This window comes from Cetorhinus maximus, chromosome 19 (genome assembly GCF_964194155.1).
Source record: "Cetorhinus maximus chromosome 19, sCetMax3.hap1.1, whole genome shotgun sequence".
Taxonomy (NCBI): domain Eukaryota; kingdom Metazoa; phylum Chordata; class Chondrichthyes; order Lamniformes; family Cetorhinidae; genus Cetorhinus; species Cetorhinus maximus.
This window is the reverse complement of record NC_135897.1, coordinates 5599053-5621030: the sequence shown is the minus strand read 5'-3', so window position 1 is coordinate 5621030 and position 21978 is coordinate 5599053. Positions and strand designations below refer to the sequence as shown.

At 42.6% G+C, this 21978-nt stretch overlaps 1 protein-coding gene across 1 annotated transcript in view; it reads right to left on the bottom strand.

Moving 5' to 3' along the window:
- The window catches only part of LOC144693608 (erythroferrone-like), a 96917-nt gene that overhangs the window by 14016 nt on the left and 60923 nt on the right, over positions 1 to 21978 (bottom strand). Inside the window, exons 4-6 of the mRNA XM_078563421.1 lie at positions 18785 to 18987; positions 15609 to 15717; positions 10083 to 10173 (exon numbers count right to left, since the gene is read on the bottom strand). Of these exons, the coding sequence (XP_078419547.1) occupies positions 10083 to 10173; positions 15609 to 15717; positions 18785 to 18987 (403 nt within the window). The remainder of the gene's footprint in view (positions 1 to 10082; positions 10174 to 15608; positions 15718 to 18784; positions 18988 to 21978) is intronic.

Genomic DNA, 21978 nt, shown 5'->3' with positions numbered 1-21978 from the left:
GCTATAAGCTTTCATATTCCCCCTTTTCAAATATTTATATCAAATTTCCATTCTTCCTGTTCCATCTTCATAAACTTTGGAGTAAAATCTTTCAAACATTCTATTTTCTTCCCTCTAGAACTCTAAACTCCTTCGTTTTTGATGTGTAATTGGATAATCTATCCCTAGGATAGATACTTACACAGTATGCACTGGACCTGTACAGGAGCCAACACTAAAACACACACAAGCTGTACAGTAAGCGACAGAGGCGAATTGCCCCCATTTACCCTATTTGTACAGTACATGTTTTATAGTTGCAATATATGATTGCTGTGTAATAATACTGTGGCATGTTTAATGGTTTGCAATATAGTACCATTGTAACATAATATAGTGTTTGTTTGTTAGTAAAATAGCAAAGTATGGCTACAATATAATAATGTTTTATGGTAGTAATATATAGTTATATCAATATGGTTATAATGTAACACTATCACATTCTTGTATATATTACTATTATGTGGTTTTCATATACTACTATGGTATGGTTGTAATATTGAATGTAGTATAGCAATATTGTAGATTTGCAATGTAGTAATATTGGGAAGTTGTAATACAGCAACATTGTTTGTCTGTAATATAACAATGCGGGTATGATTGTAATTTCTCTCTAAACCTCTTTACCTTGCTCTCTTCCTTTAAGATGCACCTAAAAACCACCTTTTTGACAAAGCTTTTTTTGTCCAAAGAACTCCTTATGTTGCTTGGTGTCAAATGTTATCTAACTCCAGTGAACTTCTTAGGGTCATTTTACTAGATTAAATTGGCTATATAAATGTAAGCTATTGTTGCAGCATTTTGGTTATGGTCCTGAACTCACAACTCAGATAGTGTGAGTTCAAATGCCAGCACAGTGAGTTGTGACAGTGTCTGACAATGAGACACATGCAAACTACACAGCCCAAGATGGGATTGAATTGTCACCCATAACCTGGGTGTCAGGGGTGTGCTGTATATACAAAGAAATATGCTTTGCTTAGCACAAGAGTCTGTTTCACAACTCATTCTTTCCCTTCTAGTTGCTGCTTGTCCAGACAGAACAACATCAATGTTGTGCATCAGGGATAAGAGCAGCAAAAGACTGCAAGGCCAATCACTGCCAGTGAAAGAGGCTCTGTTTTTACACTCAGACAGGACTGAGCTTTGTTTGAATTTTTGTTGCAGACAGTGAAAGGGATGAGAGGAAGATACAGAGATTATAATCTGTCCACAGTAACTGCAGATCCTGTAAATAGATCTCATTCAGATCATTTAAGCACAAACACAGAGAATGTGGGCTGCTCTTCCTGCCCAGGTTCAGAGAAGCTGTCGTACAGGACAGAATAGAACTATTTCTTTAAATATTATGCTCAGTCAAGTAAGGGAAGTCAGGCCTGGAGAATGAAACTCTTTCTATTTCAGGTCACCCACTGTAAGCATTAATCACTCCCAAGTCAGGTTAAAAACAGGGCAAAAAATAAAAACAAAAAAACTGCGGATGCTGGAAATCCAAAACAAAAAATAAAAAATACCTGGAAAAACTCAGCAGGTCTGGCAGCATCGGCGGAGAAGAGTACAGTTGACGTTTCGAGTCCTCATGACCCTTCAACAGAACTAAGTAAAAAACTTAGTTAGTTCTGTTGAAGGGTCATGAGGACTCGAAACGTCAACTGTACTCTTCTCCGCCGATGCTGCCAGACCTGCTGAGTTTTTCCAGGTATTTTTTATTTTTTGTTTTAAAAACAGGGCAAATGTACATCTACACTGCCCTTCCAAGCACTCCCATGTCAATTGCTGCATAAGCTGGATTCAAAGTAAAGCACAGGACAGGTTACTATCATAGTAAACAGTCTCAGCTACACCTTTGCTGCTAAGTAAGGGGAGATGGTGACGTAGTGATAATCTCACTGGACTAATGATCCAGAGGCCTAGGTAACACCAGTTCAAAACCTACAATGGCATCAATTAACTGTGCCAACTATCATCAATTTTTGTAAAAACCCATCTGGTTCACTAGTGTCCTTTAGGGAAGGAAATCTGCCATCCTGATCTTGTTTGGTCTACATGTGACTCCAGACCCACAGCAATATGGTTGACTCAACTGCTGTCTGAAATGCCTAGCAAGCCACTCAGTTCAAGGGCAATTAGGGATGGGCAACAAATGCTGCCCACATCCCATGGTGGAATTTTTAAAAAATCCCATCAAATATTCGCTGGTTAGGTACACTGTGAGGAAGATACAAAATAAAATTCTCACTACAGTATCAACGTAGTTGAATTTTTCAAGGACATCACGAATGTGGTAGATAAGGGAGTGTCTGCAGGTAATATTTATATGCATTTTCAGGAGGCAGTCAATAAGGTTCCACACAAGAGATTGTTAGCATAAATGAAAGCGCATGGAATTGAAAACAATGATTGAACTCAGTTTTAACTTTGTGCAGGTAGGTGAGTTTTGAATGGGTTAAAATTGGGCCCAACATTTTGATGTAGGTAGGAAATTGGTTTGGAGATAGGAGACAGAGTACAGTAGACTCCAATTGGCAGTGGTGTCTTCCAGGAATCTATACTGGATCTTCAGCTTTTCTCTAGATTAATCAATGACTTAGATGAAGGAAGAGAGAGCCATATATCTCAATTTGCTCATGACTGTGTTCGGTGGCACATGTTGATGGAGCAAAAAGCTACGAAGGTACATCTATAGATTAAGTGAGTAGGTGAAATTGTGACAGATAGAGTTCAATAGACCTAAGAAAGATAGATAACATTTTCTTAATGGTGAAAAGTTACCAATTGTGGAGGCTCTGTGTACAGGAACGCTTATAACTAGAGAATGGATACAAACAATTTTGTTTTAAAAGCTAATGGAATGTTGGCCTTTATCTCAGGGAAGCTGGAATACAAAGGAGTGGAAGTTATGCTGCAGTTGTTTAAAGATATGGTTAGACTGCATTCTGGGCACCACATTGCAATAAGGATATATTGGCCTTGAAGGGGGTGCATTGACTTGGCTTATAGACAGTTAATTATATAAGATTAAAGGGTGATCTAATTGAGTAATTAAAATGATTAAAGGATTTGATTGGGTAGATAGTGAAAACAATTTCCTCACAGTCCAGAACAAAGGGCAGTAAACCTAGTGTTGAACTGTTCAAGGACAATCATAACAGTATTGGTAGGAGTGACCACCGCACAGTCCTTGTGGAGACAAAGTCCCATCGTCACATTGAGGATACCCTCCATTGTGTTGTGTGGCACTACCACCATGCTCAATGGGATAGATTTTGAACAGATCTAGCAACTCAAGACTGGGCATCCATGAGGCGCTGTGGGCCAGCAGCAGCAGCAGAATTGTACTCAAACACAAACAAAAATACCTGGAAAAACTCAGCAGGTCTGGCAGCTGGACTGGGTGACCGCTTTGCAGAACACCTTCAGTCTGTCCGCAAGCATGACCCAGACTTCCCTGTCGCTTGCCATTTCAACACTCCACCCTGCTCTCATGCCCACATGTCGGTCCTTGGCTTGCTGCATTGTTCCAATGAGGCTCAACGCAAACTGGAAGAACAGCACCTCATCTTCCGACTAGGCACTTTACAGCCTTCCGGACTGAATATTGAGTTCAACAATTTTAGATCATGAACTCTCTCCTCCATCCCCACCCCCTTTCCAATTTACCCCCCCTTTTTTTTCCAATAATTTATATAGATTTTTCTTTTCCCACCTACTTCCATTATTTTTAAATGTATTTCCATCCATTGTTTTATCTCTACCTTTTAGCCTATTTCAATTCCTTCACCCCACCCCACCCCCACTAGGGCTATCTTTACCTTGCTCGTCCTGCTTTCTACCCTTAATTAGCACATTCCTTAGATAATATCACCACCTTCAACACCTCTTTGGCCTTTTGTCTGTGACATCTTTTGGTTATCTCCACCTATCACTGGCCCTCTATCCAGCTCTACTTATCCCACCCCACCTTAAACCAGCTTATATTTCACCTCTCTTCTATTTTTACTTAGTTCTGTTGAAGGGTCATTCGGACTCGAAACGTTAACTGTGTTCCTCTCTGCAGATGCTGCCAGACCAGCTGAGTTTTTCCAGGTAATTTTGTTTTTGTTTTGGATTTCCAGCACCTGCAGTTTTTTGCTTTTATTGTACTCAAACACAATCTGTAACTTCATGGCCCGGCATATCCCTCACTCTACCATTACCACTAAGCAGGGGATCAACCCCCGTTTAATGTAGAGTGCAGGAGGGCGTGCCAGGAGCAGTACCAGGCAGACCTAACAATGAGGTGTCAATCTGGTGAAGCTATAACACAGGACAACTTGCGTGCTAAACAGCATAAGCGGCAAGTGATAGAAAGAGCTAAGTGATCCCACAACCGACGGATCAGATCTAAGCTCTGTATTCCTGCTAGATCCAGTCATGAATGGTGGTGGACAATTAAACAACTCACTGGAGGAGGAGGCTCCACAAATATCCCCATCCTCAATAATGGAGGAGCCCAGCACATCAGTGCAAAAGATAAGGCTGAAGCATTTGCGAGTGGATGATCCATCCTCGGGAGATTCCCAGCATCACAGGTGCCAGTCTTCAGCCAATTCGATTCACTCCACATGATATCAAGAAATGGCTGTTGTCACTGGATACTGCAAAGGCTATGAGTCCTGACAATATTCCGGCAATAATACTGAAGACTTGTGCTCCAGAACTTGCCGCGCCCCTAACTAAGCTGTTCCAGTACAGGTACAGCACTGGCACCTACCCAGCTTTGTGGAAAATTCCCCAGGTATGTCCTGTGCACAAAAGCAGGACAAATCCAACCCGGCCAATTACCGCTCCATCAGCCTACTCTCGATCATCAGTGATGGAAGGGGTCATCAACAGTGCTATCAAGCAGCACTTGCTTAGCAATGACCTGCTCACTGAAACCTAGTTTGGCTTCCGCCAGCTCAGCTCCCGACCTCATTACAGTCTTGGTTCAAACATGGACAAAAGAGCTGAACTCCTGAGGTGAGGTGAGAGTGACTTCCCTTGACATCAAGGCAGCATTTGACCAAGTGTGGCATCAAGGAGACCTAGCAAAATTGGAGTCAATGGGAATCAGGGAGAAAACTCTCCACTGGTTAGAATCATAGCTAGCATAAAGGAAGGTGGTTATGGTTGTTGGGGGGCAGTGATCTCAGCTCCAGGACATCATTGCAGGAGTTCCTCAGGGTAGTGTCCATGGCCAAACCACCTTCAGCTGCTTCATCAATGACATTCCTTCCATCATAAGGTCAGAAGAGGGAATGTTCGCTGATGATTGCATAATGTTCAACACCATTCGTGACTCCTCAGATACTGAAGCAGTCCATGTCCAAATGCAGCAAGACCAGGCTTGGGCTCACAAGTGGCAAGTAACATTCGTGCCACACAAGGGCCAGGCAATGACCATCTCCAACAAGAAAGAATCTAACCATCACCTCTTGACATTCAATGACTACCATCACTGAATTCTCCACTATCAACATCCTGGGGTTTATCATTGACCAGAAACTGAACTGGAATAGCCATATAAATACTGTGGTTACAAGAGAAGGTCAGAGGCTAGGATCCTGCGATGAGTAACTCACCAAAGTCTGTCCACCATCTACAAGGCACAAGTCAGGAGTGTGATGGAATACTCCCCACTTGCCTAGATGAATGCAGTTCCCACAACACTCAAGAAGCTTGACACCGTCCAGGACAAAGCAGCCCACTTGATTGGCAACACATCCACAAACATTCACTCCCTCCATCACCGACGCACAGTAGCAGCAGTGTGTACCATCTACAAGATGCACTGCAGGAATTTGCCAAGGCTCCTTAGACAGCAACGTCCAAACCCATGTCCACTGCCATCTAGAAGGTCAAGGGCAGTGGATACATGGGAACACCACCACCTGGAAGCTCCCATCCATGTTACTCATCATCCTGACTTGGAACTATATCGTTGTTCCTTCACTGTCACTGGGTCAAAATCCTGCAACTCCCCCCCCTAACAGCACTGTGGGTGTACCTACACCACATGGACTGCAGCGGTTGAGAAGGCAGCTCACCACCACCTTCTCAAGGACAACTGGGGATGGGCAACAAATACTGGCCCAGCCAGTGAAGCCCATATCCTGTGAATGAACAAAAAAAAAAGAAAGCATTTCTTCACATAAAGGGGTAGTGAATATGTGGAATTCTCTCCCAACATGCTGTTGAGTCTGGGTCAATTCAATATTTTGGAACTGAGATTGATAGTTTTTGTTGAGTAAAGGTATTAAGGGATATGGACCAAGGCAGGTATATGGAGGTACAATACAAATCAGCCATGATCTAACTAAATGGCAAAACAGGCTCGAAGGACTGAATAGTCCACTCCCATTCCCAAGTTTCTAAATTACTGAAGTACAGTTATTGTACTGTTGTAATAAGTCAATATTATACACTTGTAATACTGTACCCAGGATGGTTGCTATAATGACCCATTGTATTATAATATTAAAATAGGACTGTAACTCACTGTTTGCTACATTGGGAAAAAGGATCTTTAATATTTTTTAAACTGATCTAGATTTCAAAATCCCCCCCTCTCCTAATTCCCATTGCTGGCACTTTAACCAACTGTCCAACTCTTTTCTATGCCTCTTCTTCATTCCAGAACAGGCCTCAGGTTCTAGACCTCTTCAGGTTTGCCTCATCCTTGATTGTTCCAAATCTGGCCGTGCTGCCCCCATGAGGGCAACTCTTATTACTGCAGTTCTGTTACTTCCCTCACCATCGTTCCAGGTCCCATTCCCCACCAGCTCCCATTGCTGTTCCTCAACTTATTCTGAATCAATCTGAGCCTCTATGAAAGTCCCTTGTCCACTCTCACTGCACTAGTTTCTTGGTTTAGCATACTATAACAGACCACTGCAGGCAATACGCTTGCTACCTCTTCAAAGAATGCTGCTCCCTCCCAGTCCCAAAGCCCCGAGGAGAAAAGGAGGGGTCTAATTCTGGGTCGCAATGGAAAAGGGTTCAGTCTTAAAAGTATTGTAAGGGTGAGAGCAGAGCGGGAATAATAGGGATGGGCCTTGTTGGAAGGCAGGTAGCTAGAGCTTGGGTTTGCAGTGATTAAGCTGAGCAGAATTCCACCACTTGGAGTGAAAGCAAGAGGAGAGGGGAAAGGGGAGGAGGAGGAACTATCATGGAACTTGAAATGATTATTTTTAACAATCTGGCCTATCCTAACCAAGCAACACCTCAAGCCAATCAAGAACATGGTAGGTGGACTGCCTTCAAAAAAGAATTGGTTCGGGCACAGTCAAGGTACACTCCATCGAAAGAGAAAGGCAGGGCAAACAAATGCAGAGATCCCTGGATAAAAAAGGAGATAGAAATTAAGATAAAAAAGAAAAAGTGTGCTTATGGCAGCTGTCAGGTAGGAAATACAATTGAGAATACAGAGGTTCAGAGGGGAGGTGAAAAAGCATATTAGAGAAGTGATGAGGGATTATGAGCAAAGACTGGCAGCCAACATAAAGGGGAATCCCAAAATCTTCTATAGGCACATAAATAGTAAAAAGTTAGTAAAAGGAGGAGTAGTGCTGATTAGGGAAAGGGAATTTACACGTGGATGAAGCGGCCATGGCTGAGGTATTAAATGAATACTTTGCATCCGTCTTTACCAAGGAGGTGGATACTACCCAGACCATGGTGACAGGTGAGGAATCTCTGTCACTCGAAGGATTCAACATTGATAAGGAGGAAGTGTTGAATAGCCTGTTGGCACTTAAAGTTGACAAGGCACCAGGATCGGATGAGATGCTTCCAAGGATAGTGAAGGAAGTGAGAGTAGAAATTGCAGGGGCACTAGCCATAACTTTTCCGTCTTCCCCAGACTCAGAGGTGGTGCCAGAGGACTGGAGAATTGCAAACATTACAATCTTGTTCAAAAAAGGTTGTAAGGATAAGCCCAGCAAATACAGGCCAGTCAGTTTAACTTCAGTGTTGGGCAAGATTCTAGAAACAATTATTCAGGATAGAATTAGTAGTCACATGGAAAAATATGGGTTGATAAGGAAGAGCCGGTATGGATTTCTATAGAGGAAATTGTGTTTAACTAACTTTCTGGAGTTTTTTTAAAGAGGTAACAGAAAATGTCAATGAGGGTAATGTTGTTGATGTGGTGTACATGGACTTTCAAAAGGCATTTGACACAGTGCCACACGACAGACTTGTGAGAAAAGTTATTGCTCATGGAATAAATGGGACAGTAGCAACGTGGATACAAAATTGGCTGAAAAATAGGAAGCAGGGAGTAATGGTCAATGGATATTTTTCGGGATGGAGGAAGGTTTGTAGTGGAGTTCCCCAGGAGTCAGTATTGGGACCCTTGGTTTTCCTGATATATATTAATGATCTAGATATTGGTGTGTAAGGGACAACTCCAATGTTTGTGGATGATACAAAGCTTGGGAGTGTTGTAAACTGTGAGGAGAATGGTGTAGAACTTCAAAAGGACATAGACAAGTTGGTGCAGTGGGCAGAAAGGTTTCAGATTAAGTTCAATGTGGAGAAGTGTAAGGTGATGCATCTTGGCAGGAGGAACATGGACAGACAATATAAAATAAGGGGTGAAATTTTGAAGGGGGTGCAGGAGCAGAAAGACCTGGGTGTATATGTGCATAGATCATTGAAGGTGGCAAGACAGGTGGAGAGAGCAGTTAATAAAGCATATAGTATCCTGGGCTTTATTAATAGGGGCATAGAGTACAAGAGCAGGGAGGTTATGCTGAATACTCGTTAGACTTCACCTGGAGTATTGTGTACGGTTCTGGGCGTCACATTATAGGAAGGATGTGAACACTTTGGAGAGTGCAGAAGAGGTTTACAAGAATGGGTTCCAGGGATGAGGAGCTTCAGCTATGGGGATAGATTAGAGGGGTTGGGACTGTTCACCTTGGAGAGAAGAAGGCTACAAGGAGATTTGATAATGTTCAACATCATGAGGGGGCTGGACAGAGTAGATAGGGAGAAGCTGTTCCCACTCGTAAAGGGATCAAGAATGAGAGGTCATAGATTTAAAGTGATTTGCAAAAGAAGCAACGTGACATGAGAAAATACTTTTTCACACAACGAGTGGTTCGGGTCTGGAATGCACGGCCTGAAAGTGTGGTGGAGGCAGGTTCAATCAAGGCATTCAAGAGGGCATTAGATGATTATTTGAATAGCAACAATGTGCAGGGAAAAGGCAAGGCTATGGCCTAGGTCATTATGCTCATTTGGAGAGCCGGTGCAGACAAGATGGGCCAAATGGCCTTCTGTGCCGTTAAAGTTTTGTGATTCTGTGAAATAAAGGTTCAGTACAATATTACTCCTATAGATTGACACACAGAAGATCTCTATCCTCAGACTCCATTCATGATAAGTTATGAGATTTCTGTTTTGGGCTTAATCCTGTCTGTGAATTGGAGGAGATGAATTTGAAGTATTTGGTTAGTTCCTGGCTGGAACCAATGTTGATGTCAACTGCAGTTGCCCCACTCTTGATAGGTTTCCAATTGGACAGCCTGTCAATGCAATATAAGTAAAGATTGGCACATTGATAATGTCCTCCCACTAGATTCCATTCAAGTCAACAGTAAAGCAGATCGGGGAGGATGTATAACTAGCTGCCGATTCTCTTTCATCCATTTGGTCAGCATTCCAGACCAACTTCACCTTCTTCCCCATTAAGTCCAATACTGAAATATGGACTGCATCAGAACCGAACACAACCTAAGATTTTATAAGAACAGAAAAGAAGAATTAAGCTAAAAGAACACTCCCTTTTTCCAGCGATCAACCCATTTATCCCTGTCCCCATATCTTTCAATTCCTGTGCTTGTCCATTGACAATATGAACATTTCCTAGATCAGACATGTTAATTCACTTCACAGTCTTGATGGTAGATTCAAGTGTCAGAATCTGAGATTTAGATCTGGTTGGATTTGCTTGTTGTCCTGCTACAGGATTGTGTTCAATGGTTCCATGGCAACAGTGGATTATCATCACTTACGCATTGTGCTGACAGAGAGATTCAATGCAGATGAGGATTCGGATGTTATCGTGAGGTCTGCTGTGCCTTCTTCTCTGGTACTCTCTGTGTTCTGTAAAAAAAGAGGAAACACTGCCATCAAGGAAAGCGTAAAGGTTTTCAAACTCTGATCAAGGACGTCTAGTACAGTGCCACTCACAGCAGCGATGTAGGATCTGTGCTGGAATGAAGTGACTCTTGTAACCTCTCGCTCTGCATGTTGGAGCAGCACCATGGGTGGCACTCCAAACCCCCAGGGCAACTTCCCTCCTGACCTCTGGAGGGACAGGGCATACTCAGGGTTGTTGAATTTGATGTTGGGGACATTGTCTGTCAGGTGTGATTCCATGAGCATGACTATGTCAGACTGTTGCTTAACTAGTCTGTGGGATAGCTCTTGCAGTTTTGGCACAAGCCCCCAGTTGTTAGTAAGGAGGACTTTGCAGAGGAGACAGGGCTAGGTTTACCGTTGTTGTTTCTGGTGCCTCGATCGATGCCGGGTGGTCTGTCTGGCTTCATTCCTTTTAGACTTCGTAGCAGTTTGATACAGCTGAGTGGCTTGTTAGGAGTCAACCACATTGCTGTGGGTCTGGAGTCACATGTAGGGGACCGGGTAAGGATGGCAGATTTCCTTCCCTAAAATACATTAGTGAACCCGATGGGTTTTTACAACAATGGTTTTGTGGTCACCATTAGATTTAAGCTTTTTTTAAAATTCCAGATTTATGAATTGAATTTAAATTCCACCACCTGCCATGGGATTTTAACCCATATCCCCAGAGCATTCGCCTTAGCACCGAGATTACTAGTGTCTAGTAACATTACTGCTCCACCACCACCAAACTTAGCTGAGTTGCAAACAGCAGTCATTAAAATGTTGACAATGTACTATTTCATTTGAAATGTAGTGAGGTCAAGACTTGGGAATGTTTAAGTGGAAACCACAGCTGCTGTTCTCAGTAAGATTTTCTCCCTTCCTTTGCCTTTGTGTGTAGAGGGAGTTGAGGTGATACACACAGATAATGCCTGGATTATGGAGACTGCTTCTCCTCAAAAAGCCCCTACAAGATCTGCAGAAGATTTCAGGGCTGCTCTATTCCGCACTATAATCAGGTCAGCCTGAACCTGGAAGACCCCAGTTCACTTCCTGACAGAAGCACTCCACTCGCAACTCAAGTTACCATTTGAAAGGATAGTTTTTCTGCTCCCTGGATACACTTGGGGTTTGGAGGAACTATTACATCTTGGTTTCCATGAAGCCCTAGAAACTCTGCACTGTAATGCCAGACATCATTCATCATGGCGGATCATCCTCCACTATTTCTGCTATCTCCAATGTGATGCCACCACCAAACACATCTTCACCATCCTTCCCTTTCAGCATTCTGAAGGGATGGCTCTCTCTGTAACACCATGATCTCCTCCTCAATCACCCCCAACACTCCCTCCCTTTCCGACAGCTGCTTTCCATGTAAGCACAGGAGGTGCACCACCTGCCCTTTTACCTGCTCCTTTCTCACTATCCAAGAACCTTCCAAATGAAACAGTGAGTTACTTGTACTTCTTTCAATTTAATATATTGTATTCACTGCTCACGATGTGGTCCCCTCTACATTGGGCAGACCAAATGGGTGACAACTCTGTGGAACATCTCTGTTCAGTCTGCAAGCGTAACCCTGAGCTTCCTGTCACTTGTTATTTCAATTCTCCACCTTTCCCCCACTCTGACCTTTACGTTTTTGGCCTGCTACAGCATTCAAGCATCAGCACCTCATCTTTCAACTCGGCACTCTACAGACTTTTGGAGTCAATATCAAGTTCAGCAATTTTAGATCATCTCCTATGCATTTTTTTGTTGGTTTAGTCTTGTCTCATATCATTCTTTATCCCTTCATGTTGCATTCAGACAGCTGCTATGCAGCCATTCGCACCTTATCTGAACATATCTTTTGTTTCTTTACTAAACCCATACTACTCTCTGTCTTTTGTACTGTGAAACCTTTTGTCATTTAATCTCTGCTGCCCTCCACACGGTCACAGAGATTCCCTTTTGTTCTTCCTGCCCCCTACCCCCTTCCGCTGTCTCAAAGCCTATCAGTTTTCTATCTCTCCTCAGTTCTGATGAAGGGCCATTGACCTGAAATGTTAACTCTGTTTCTTTCCATAGATGCTGCCTGACCTGCTGAGTATTTCCATCAATTTCTGGTTTTCTATCATTTTTCCTTGGCACTGTTTGTGCTTGGCTACCTGCAGATGGTAATCCTCATGATAAAGATCATCATTGGTTACCCTGTGCAGTCAAACCTTTAATTGCAAATTTTAATGCCTTTCTTTTAATGTCCTTATATTATTAAGATCACAAATCTGAAGTGTTAACTCTGTTGCCCTCCACATATGCTGCCAGATCTGGATATCAAGAATTTTCTGTTTTTATTGCCATTTAAGGAACGTTGCTGTGCAAAAACAGCCTGTATAACAAGAGGTCCTACATTTGAAGGGAATTGGCTTAGTGGGTAGCATAACCAACTTTGTGTCAGAAGCTGCAGGATTTAAACTACTCCAGGCACTCCCAGCACACGCCCTTCCCATCTGCTCAGAAAAGCGGGTTATATAGCCTGTGGGATCAGTGGGGTCCAGGGGAGGGGTGGTGGGGTTGTGGGTGGAGGCGAGGGGTCCTTGGTTAAAATCACCTCCATTAGGTTTCCTTGCATCTTTTTCAGTTCTTCAGCGCTTTAAATACTGTCCCTCACATTGTCTTATACTTGTCACAGCCTCAGGCCTTTTGCAAACTATTGCCCTCTGGTCACAATGGACTGGCTTTCACTAAAGTAGGATTTCACATGGGCAGTAGAAAATGAATGGGAACATAGAAAACAAACAAAGGAGAGGACAGTGATGGTGGCCTCTTGCAATCCAGCATCAATAAATGCTTCAGTACTAACATCTGACAGATTACATTATTGGAACATGTTGTCAACCATATAACTGTTGCAAAATCAATCAAAGCTTGTGTGTAACACAGATTCATGTGTGGAAGGTTCTATTATTTTCGGAACTGTAATTCACTTAATATACTGCAGGCTATATTTAACATAGTAAGGAAATGCTTTGAAAATGGTAGAACAAGTTGATAAGGCTGTAAAAAAAATGCATTAAGGATACTTGGCTTTACAAATAGAGTCATAAGGGGAGAAATCGGGCTATGTAACACCCACTTTTTCAGGTGCTACGTGGCCTTCTTACATGTGAAAATGACATCCGAGGTGCATGCACATTCTCGATGGAAAGTGTTTCACCATTTTGGTAAAAGGGATTTGGACACACATACGCAATGCTGGCAGCAGAGCAGACTGTTCATGACATCAATCAGTGGGCAAGGTATGAAGAAGAGGATGAGGAGGAAGTGGAAGGACAGGAAGAGGAAGGGAAGCTACAACATAGACAACCTTTTCTGCCTGGACACTATGTGATGAAATAATTATTATAAATGGCCACGCCTCTCCATTCACCAACAGTCCACTCTCCTTACCTTTCCTTTATCACTACTCATCAAATTATCCTCTTTCAAGCAATACAAAAATAAAAACCACCAAAAAATGCACATTCCAATCCAAAGTTAGAGATTCAATCATGGCATAAAGCATACAAAAATAAACAAATCAACCTTGCGCAATGAACAGCGCAGGCTGCACTGGCTGTTGGCAACAATCATGTAAAACAGTATAGGCTGCACTGGTTTATTGTGTTGCCTGCAGTGTAATGAACGGGCTTGGGGTTAATCAAGTACCATGATTCCCAATGCTCATTTTCGAGGATTAGCCAATCTCTTCCCACATACAGAACAAAAAACAAGGAAGCTGTGTTAAACTTTTCTAAATTATTGTTTAAGCCTTAGCTGGAACGTTGAGTTTGATTTGGATATAGGAAGGATGTCAAGACCTGGGAGAAGGTGCAAAGAAGATTTACTAGGATAGTACAAGGGCTGAGGGACTTCAGTTATGCGGAAAGCCAGGAGACTCTGCGATTAATCTCCTTGGAGCAGAGAATGTTCAGAGGAATTTAATAGAGGTGTTCAAAATTATGATAGAGCAAGGAAGGAGAAACTGTTTCCAGTGGCAGGACTTTCAGTAACCCAAGAAAATTGGACAACTGGTATAAAGATCCAGATGAAAGATGAGAATATTTTTTGCACAGCGAGATGTTGTGATCTGGAATACACTGCCTGAAAGGGCAATGGAAGCAGATTCAATAATCAAATCCAAATGGGAATTAAATGTACACTTGAAAAGGAGAATTTGCAAGGCTGCTATGGAGAAAGTGTAGGCGATTGGAGGTTTTTCAAAGAGTCAGCTTGGGAACGATGAGCCAAATGACCTCCTCCTGCGCTTTAAGCTTCCAATAACATATACCTGGATGGCTTAAGATTCTCCTAGCCATTTCTGGTTTGACTGAAAATGAGTTGCGAAACTCCCTTTTATGGATAATGAACATAAAATCTTGGCAGGATGAAGGAATGCTCATTCTAGTCATCGAATTTGACACATACATTGAGCCACAGAGAAAATATTCTCTATTCAGTTACTCTTTCTGTAAAGCAATCTATATTACAAAATATACAGCAGGCCTCTTTCCTATTAGTCTGAGAAGGGATGGCCTCTATTGGCGGAGGTAAAACATCAAATACATGAAGCGTCAAAAAAAAGTCTTGAACAGAGAAAGTGTTACAGCATCAAACAACAAGCCAAGTTAGACAATCAAATAAACTAAACCGAGAGAGTTAGAGAATCAAACACCAAATACAGAGTTGGAGAATCAAACGCATCATACCAAGTGATTATTGCAGTAAACCCACAGCAAACCAAGGAGTGTTGGAGCGTTAAATACCTCAAACTGTGGGAATGAGAGACACACCATCAAACATGCACCATTCCAAGAAATAGAGAAAGAAACTTCATTAAAAACATCAAAACAAGAGAGAGAGGGACTGACAGGGAGAGAGATATCACCATACATACACCAAGCTCAGGGAGAGTTTCAACATCAAACATTAAAATGAGATGGACTGCCTGGAAAGCAGTTTCCATTTTTCTGATTTTCCCTAATGTTCACAGATTTCCTATTGTTTATCCCCCAAAATCATTTTGTTGATGCTGTGCCATTGCTTTGTAGGGTGTGTTGCCTTGACATTGGCAGTCTCTAACATAAATGTCACTTCTGCATTATGAGTTCATGACAAAGCATGGGTAAAAGGAAACATCAATTTTAGTATGGCAACAAACCAGCTCTATATTTGTTTCAGCAGATGAGAAATTTCAAAGGGAAAGTAAGCTCTTATCTATCACAGTCTGATAAAAATGGAGACATTTTGACTTATTATCAGAGCTGTGTAAGATTTGGAAAAAAATGTATCACTAAAGCAGCATTTCTTGAATAAATGCACTTATCCCTTACAGGCAGATATCCAACTGTCTATTCCCACACAACCAATTGCCCTCCTGATCATCTTACCAATATGGAGGTTGGCTGAGAACTGGTAGAATCCTGCCACTGGAGCTACGTATTGGCCACTGGTTAGGTTCAGACCGATTCCTCGCAGGAACACACCATCTTTCTCAGGCTAAAAGGAAACAAACTTATTAAATAACTTGGACTGGGACCTGTTTTCAATGTTTCTTGATCAGTAATTACAACCAAGCCAATTATAACTCTGTCTGTCTTTCTCTCCACAGATGCTGTTAGAGCTACTGAGTTTTTCCAGCAATTTTTGTTTTTGTTTCAAGTTTCCAGCATCCATAGTATTTTGCTTTTATTTTATTATAAGGATTAATAACCTGGCTATGTTGCCCACAGATCCCTCTAACTACATGCAACTTTAATGAAGGCATTAAACCATTTCAAATCAATGGTTTCATGTCATTGTTCATCTGTGGAATGTTATGCTAACACGTTAAGCTCATGTTCATAGCACCATCAGGAATTGTGGATCTAATGTAACCAGGGTGGCTTCACTTCGTATCCTTACAAAAATTAGACAAGGATCTCTGTTCCATCAATCTGGGTTGGATTGAGATGCAGGTCCCAGGGGTGCCGGTCAAATGGGTGCAATAGCAGCACAAACAGAGAAGAGAACCAAGCAGCGAGGTCTACTGCGGTGTTCATACCTTCACTCCTCACCCCCGCCTGGACCACTGTTGGCAGCCACCACATGTCAATGAGGAGATGGGGCCCCTTTACCCTCCTATCCACCCTGAGACCATCTGCTGATAATTCCAGAGTTATGGCCAGAAAATCCTCAAACTCCCTGGTGGGAAGAAGAGGACCTCCTATTGCACAGAATTACTGCATAGAGTTTACAGCTGTCATGCCTAATTCAGAATGTCATATTCTAAATTAATTTTTTGTTTTAAAAAAATCTAGGTTAAAAAGCCTGGAAAAGATGGCCACCCAAGGTCACTTGACTTTTTTGGTGGATTATAATCACTCCCCTGTCTCAAGAGGGAATAGAAAGAACATTACAGACTGATGTGAGTCGATGGCCTCCCCTGAGTCCAATCAAATTATATGATTTGAATGGGTCATTCTGGAACAAAGCTGTCTCAAACCTCAGAGATGTTAACCCACAACACAGAAGGTGAAATCAACATGAACACCTTATTTGGAAAAGTCTTTTCGCTTGTGAACAGACAGCCATGCTTTCTTGGTCTGTTTAAAAGATCAGCTAAGAACAGTTTGCTGAGGAAAACCACTGAAACCATCAGAGCATCAGTCAGCCAGTCTGTTAACCAGACTTGGAAACCAACTGCAGGACTTCAGGCAGCCAAAGTACTTCATCTGTTCCAGTTTCAAAGTTCACCTGTGAACCAATCTCTTAGCTATTTGACTACAAGAAATCTCACAACCTGCTGTGAACCCTTTGCTTTATAAGACCCTCACTTCAACTTTAAACCATTGAATCCCTCCAAAAGACCACAGTCCTGCCACATGGGAGACAGGAGATCGCAAATCAGAGACTGAGATAACTGTACTCTGTAAAAGTGTATTATCTTTATCAGTATCCAATCTTTATGTGTGTGAATGTGTGTTTGAGACTGACTGTGTGTGACATTGCTTTTAATTTGGGGTAAGTGTATGAGAATAAATAACCTTTTTTTTTTGTTAACTCACAAAGTTTGCTGCTGAATTACTTAATTGAGATACAAACTCCAAGAATAAGAGAAGACACACTTTTTTCCATACAAAACATGATGATCATGGGCAGTATGAGAACACATGCATTCTGCCCATGACACAGTCTGGAAATTAGCCACTCAGCCCAACTGGTCCATGCCTTTGTTTATGCTCCATAAGCGCCTCCTTCCACCCTGCTTCATCTAACCCCATCAACATAACTTTCCACTCCTTTCTCTCTCTTTTACATACTTAGTTTCCCCTTAAATACATCTATGCTAATTGCTTCAACTATAGCAAGCTCCACATTCTAAATACTCTCTGAGCAAATAGGTTTCTCCTTAATTCTCGATTGGATTTGAGTGAAAACTTTATATTTATTGTTCCTAGTTTTAGTTTCCCCCACAAGTGGAAATATATTGTTAAGCTATCCTGTTGCACTCTTCATAGTTTTAAGAATGTCTATCAGGTCACCTCTCAGCCTTCTCTTTTCAAGAGAGATGAAAAATATAGCCCATTCAGCTCTTCATGGTAGTTATAGTTCTGGTATCATAATTGTAAATCTTGTTTGCACTTTCTCCAGTGTCATTTTTATATAGAACATGATAATACTGTTCACAGCACTCCACAGGGGCTTGATTAGACTCTAGCCTACTTCTCCGCTTTTGAATTCTATTCCTCAAGAAATGGACCCAAGGGCATTGTTTGCTTTTTTATAGTCTTGTTAACCTATGTTGCTACTTTAAATGATTTATGAAGCTGTAATTTTAGATCCCTTTGCACCTTTACCCTATTTAAGCTCTTAGTTTCTGTAGGGTATGTTGTCTCCTTATTCCTCCTAGAACAACACACCACCTTACACTTACCCATGCTGAAATTCTTTCACCAAGTACACACTCATTCTATGGGTTGGTTAACATCTTTTTGCATTTTGTCACAGTCTTCCCCAGTATTGACTGTAATTCTCAACTTGGTGTCATCCACAAATTTTGAAATTGTACTTCTGGTTCCTGAGTTCAAGTTCTTTATAGGGAATAACAAAGGTGTTTACTTCTTTTTCCTCTACTTCAATGCCAAATGCCTACCCATTGCAAGCCTCAGTCTCACTGAGGTCTACAGGAACCTTAGCTATAATTTTCTTTGGGGCTCTTCATCCACTCTAAGTGGCCTTCCAGCTCTTTCAATGCTGGCAGGAGGGCCTGCTGCAGCTCACCAAAGATATCCAGGGCACATAGAACCATGCTCCAATTGTGAAGTGGGTGCCAGCCATCTATGTTAAGTGACCCCTGGATGACGCCCGGGGTGAGGTAGGTGGATGCCACTCCTGCCTCATTACCCTAATATTGAATTAAAGGAATATGGAATCACCCAGTTCTCCCTTCGTCAATTATCTTATTAATGCAAGACATTATTTATATTTACATTTATATATATAATACATTTATTCCTTGCTGCTCACTAACATTGATGTAGGAAGGTGGAGTTATGCTGGTTGTGTAGATTGAAAAGCCACTCACAATATGAAAGTTCTGCAGCTCACTCAGACTCTTTCTGTTCATCACAAGGTCGTCCTTCAGCTTGCAATGAAATGCTGCCTCCAGCCTATGATGTGGGCCCATCTCCCTGGGTAACAGTGGGGGAAAGGCAAGACCGCCCTGAATTCCTGGACATTCCTGGCACTTTTCTTGCAACGTGATCCTATTCCTTTCTTCAACCACTTCTGCAGAAAGAAAATCAACTTAAATTGAATATAGGAGGACAATTTATCTAGTCTGTTCATTTATAACTAATTTTATTAACGTTGGGATTTTTCTTGCGATATTTGAATCGAGCTATTCTGCATTCTGGTTTGTGGTTTGGTTTCCATATTGAATAGTTTTGGATCCCTCTTCAGGTAACTTGTGGCCTAACCTGTATTGGAAAGGTTTCTCTCTAGCTCTGAGTGACTTAGGCCTAACTCTGGTAGTTTTCTTCAAAAGCACTGATATTTACACTATAAGGCTTCTAGGTAAGTATATCTCTTTCATGTACAGACTATTCCATCTTACTACTTAGGGCAGAATTGTCCCAGAATTGTATCATGCGGTAGTAGATGTGAAGAATGATGTTTTGCCCGCTGGCCGCAATGGCAGCTTTTCGCGCTGTATCGTCCACTTCCCACCTCATTAATTACGCAGCCACAGGAAACACATCATCTTGCTGGTGGGCGGACTCAGAATCACCCACCACGCGGTTACCTCACTGTTTCCTCACTCTGGCTGCCATATCTAAACTACAGCCACGCACACAGTTCTCAATGCTTGCAGCCCAGGACTACGCCAGTGAAAGCCAAGGAGAGTTCAGTGATCCCTCACTGGAATACCTTTTGGAGGCCCGCCATGATGTCCTCCACCCCTGGCCTGGCTGCAGGAGTTCCAGCAATCTCACCACTCTGGCTTGGGAGGTAGTGGCGGTGGTGAACAGTGCAAAGGCTGCACAGAAGAGATTGGCCACCCAGTGCTTGAAAAGAGGATGAATGATATTATCCATGCTGCCAGGGTAAGGCAGCCAACTCTTCACTCTAAACCCACGCACTCACAAGGCCATCACACATTCACTGGCATCTCACTCACTGTCAGCTCAAGGGATATCACCACCCAATCCCACATACACACCCTCATATGTCCATCTGGCCTCAACTCCTCTGGAGGCTGCCTCCTCAGCCCTCACCATCTTGAGGCCACTTGTACAGATCAACATGTGTCTCCACACACACCCTGGGATACGCCCCTTCCCCAGTACAGCCCTCGCCCTGCAGCCTCTTCCCTTGCCTGAGGCCACTTCTCCCCCTTCCCCAAGCAAGCCCTAGCCCTGCAGCCGTTGAAAAGCCACCCCCGTCTTAGGGCTGGTCTGGTAGGTAGAGACCTGTCGGTAAGCCATCTAAAAGTGATGTTGTGCTGCCTGCGAAGCCTGGCTCTGATGGCCATGGGTGTTGCCTGAAGCAAGGTAGACAAACAAACCTCAAAGTCCCAAGTGAAGTGCAGCTCGCCTGGTGCATGTCACATATAAACAGTTGTGAAACACATTGGCGTGGTGCCCAGATGGTCCAGCGTGAGCGTATATTTCTGGCAAGCAGGCCCTATAATGAGATGCTAAAGTATTGAAATTAGGTTCCCAACATGCAGCGGCAGGAAACGTGACCTGCCATTGAGGGTGGAGTGGATGAGCGCAAACTGGTATCACGATGGCGTAGAACCATAGTTTGGCATTCTCACCATATTGTCCGCTTACGTCCGCCATGATGCTCACAGCCAATGGGACCCGATAATTCCACCCTTTGTTTCTTGCACATGACTGCTGATGTCACTGCTACATCATGGTACACATCACTTTCTAATTACCATAACTATGAACCCATTATTCTACACATTCCTCCTCCCGATCCCATTTTCTATATTTCTGTGACATGCACAGTGCTGAGCAGAGATCTGTGCTGAAGCTGCTCCACATATATACATGGGCCATGGGCATAGAGGGACTAATATTAAAATGTGCTAATGATGCCAAACTGGAGGATGGCAGTGTTGAAGATGAACGAAAGAGATTGCAGAAGTAGACATGCTTGTGGCGTCGCCAGTTTAATATGGATAAATGTGAAGCAAAGACAGAAAATGCTGCACTCAGAAAGTCAGACAGGCAAACTTATAGGAGAATAGTTGTAGACCGCAGGAAGATATCAATGCACTGGTCAGGTGGGCAGAAAAGTGGCAAATGGAATTCAACCCGGAGAAGTGTGAGGTGATGCATTTGGGGAGGTTTAAGAAGGCAAAGGAATACACAATTAATGGGAGAATACTGAGAAGTGTAAGGAAGGTGAGGGACCTTGGAGTGACTGCCCACCTATTCCTAAAGGTAGCAGGACGGGTCGATAAGGTGGTTCAGAAGGCATTTAGAATCTTTTCCTTTATTCGTTGAGGAATATAAGAGCAGGGAGGTTATGCTGGAACTGTATAAAACATTAGTGAGGCTACAACATGAGTACTGTGTGCAGTTCTGGTCACCTCATTACAGAAAGGATGTAATTGCACTAGAGAGGGCACAGAGGATATTTATGAGGATGTTGCCAGGACTGGAAAATTGCAGCCAAGATGAAAGATTGGATAGGCTGGGGTTGTTCTCTTTGGAACAGAGGAGGCTGAGAGGAGATTTGATTGAGATGTACTAAATTGTGAGGAGCCTGGATAGGGTGGATGGGAAGGGTCTAGTTGCCTCAGTAGAGAGGTCAATGACTAGGGGCATAGATTTAAAGTGACTGGTAGAAGGATCAGAGGGCAGACGAGGAAAACTGTTTTTCACCCAGAGGTGACATGGGGTCTGGAACTCACTGCCTGAAAGGGTGGTAGAGGCAGAAACCCTCAACTCATTTAAAAGGTCTCTCAATATGCACCTCAAGTGCTGTAACCTGAAGGGCCACAGACCATATTCTGGGAAGTGGGATTAGGCTGGGTGACTTGCTTTTCAGCTGGCGCAGTCACAATGGGTGAAATAATCTCTATATGTGCCGTAAACTTTCTATGATCTAGGGGTGCATATACACAGATATAGAAGTGCAAATACATTGATCTAGGAGTACAAATATACATTTTTAAAAGTAAGTAGATAAAGCCATTGAAAAGGAAAATAGGATTTAGGTTTTATACGCATGAATAGTGAACAAAAAATTAAAAAGGTG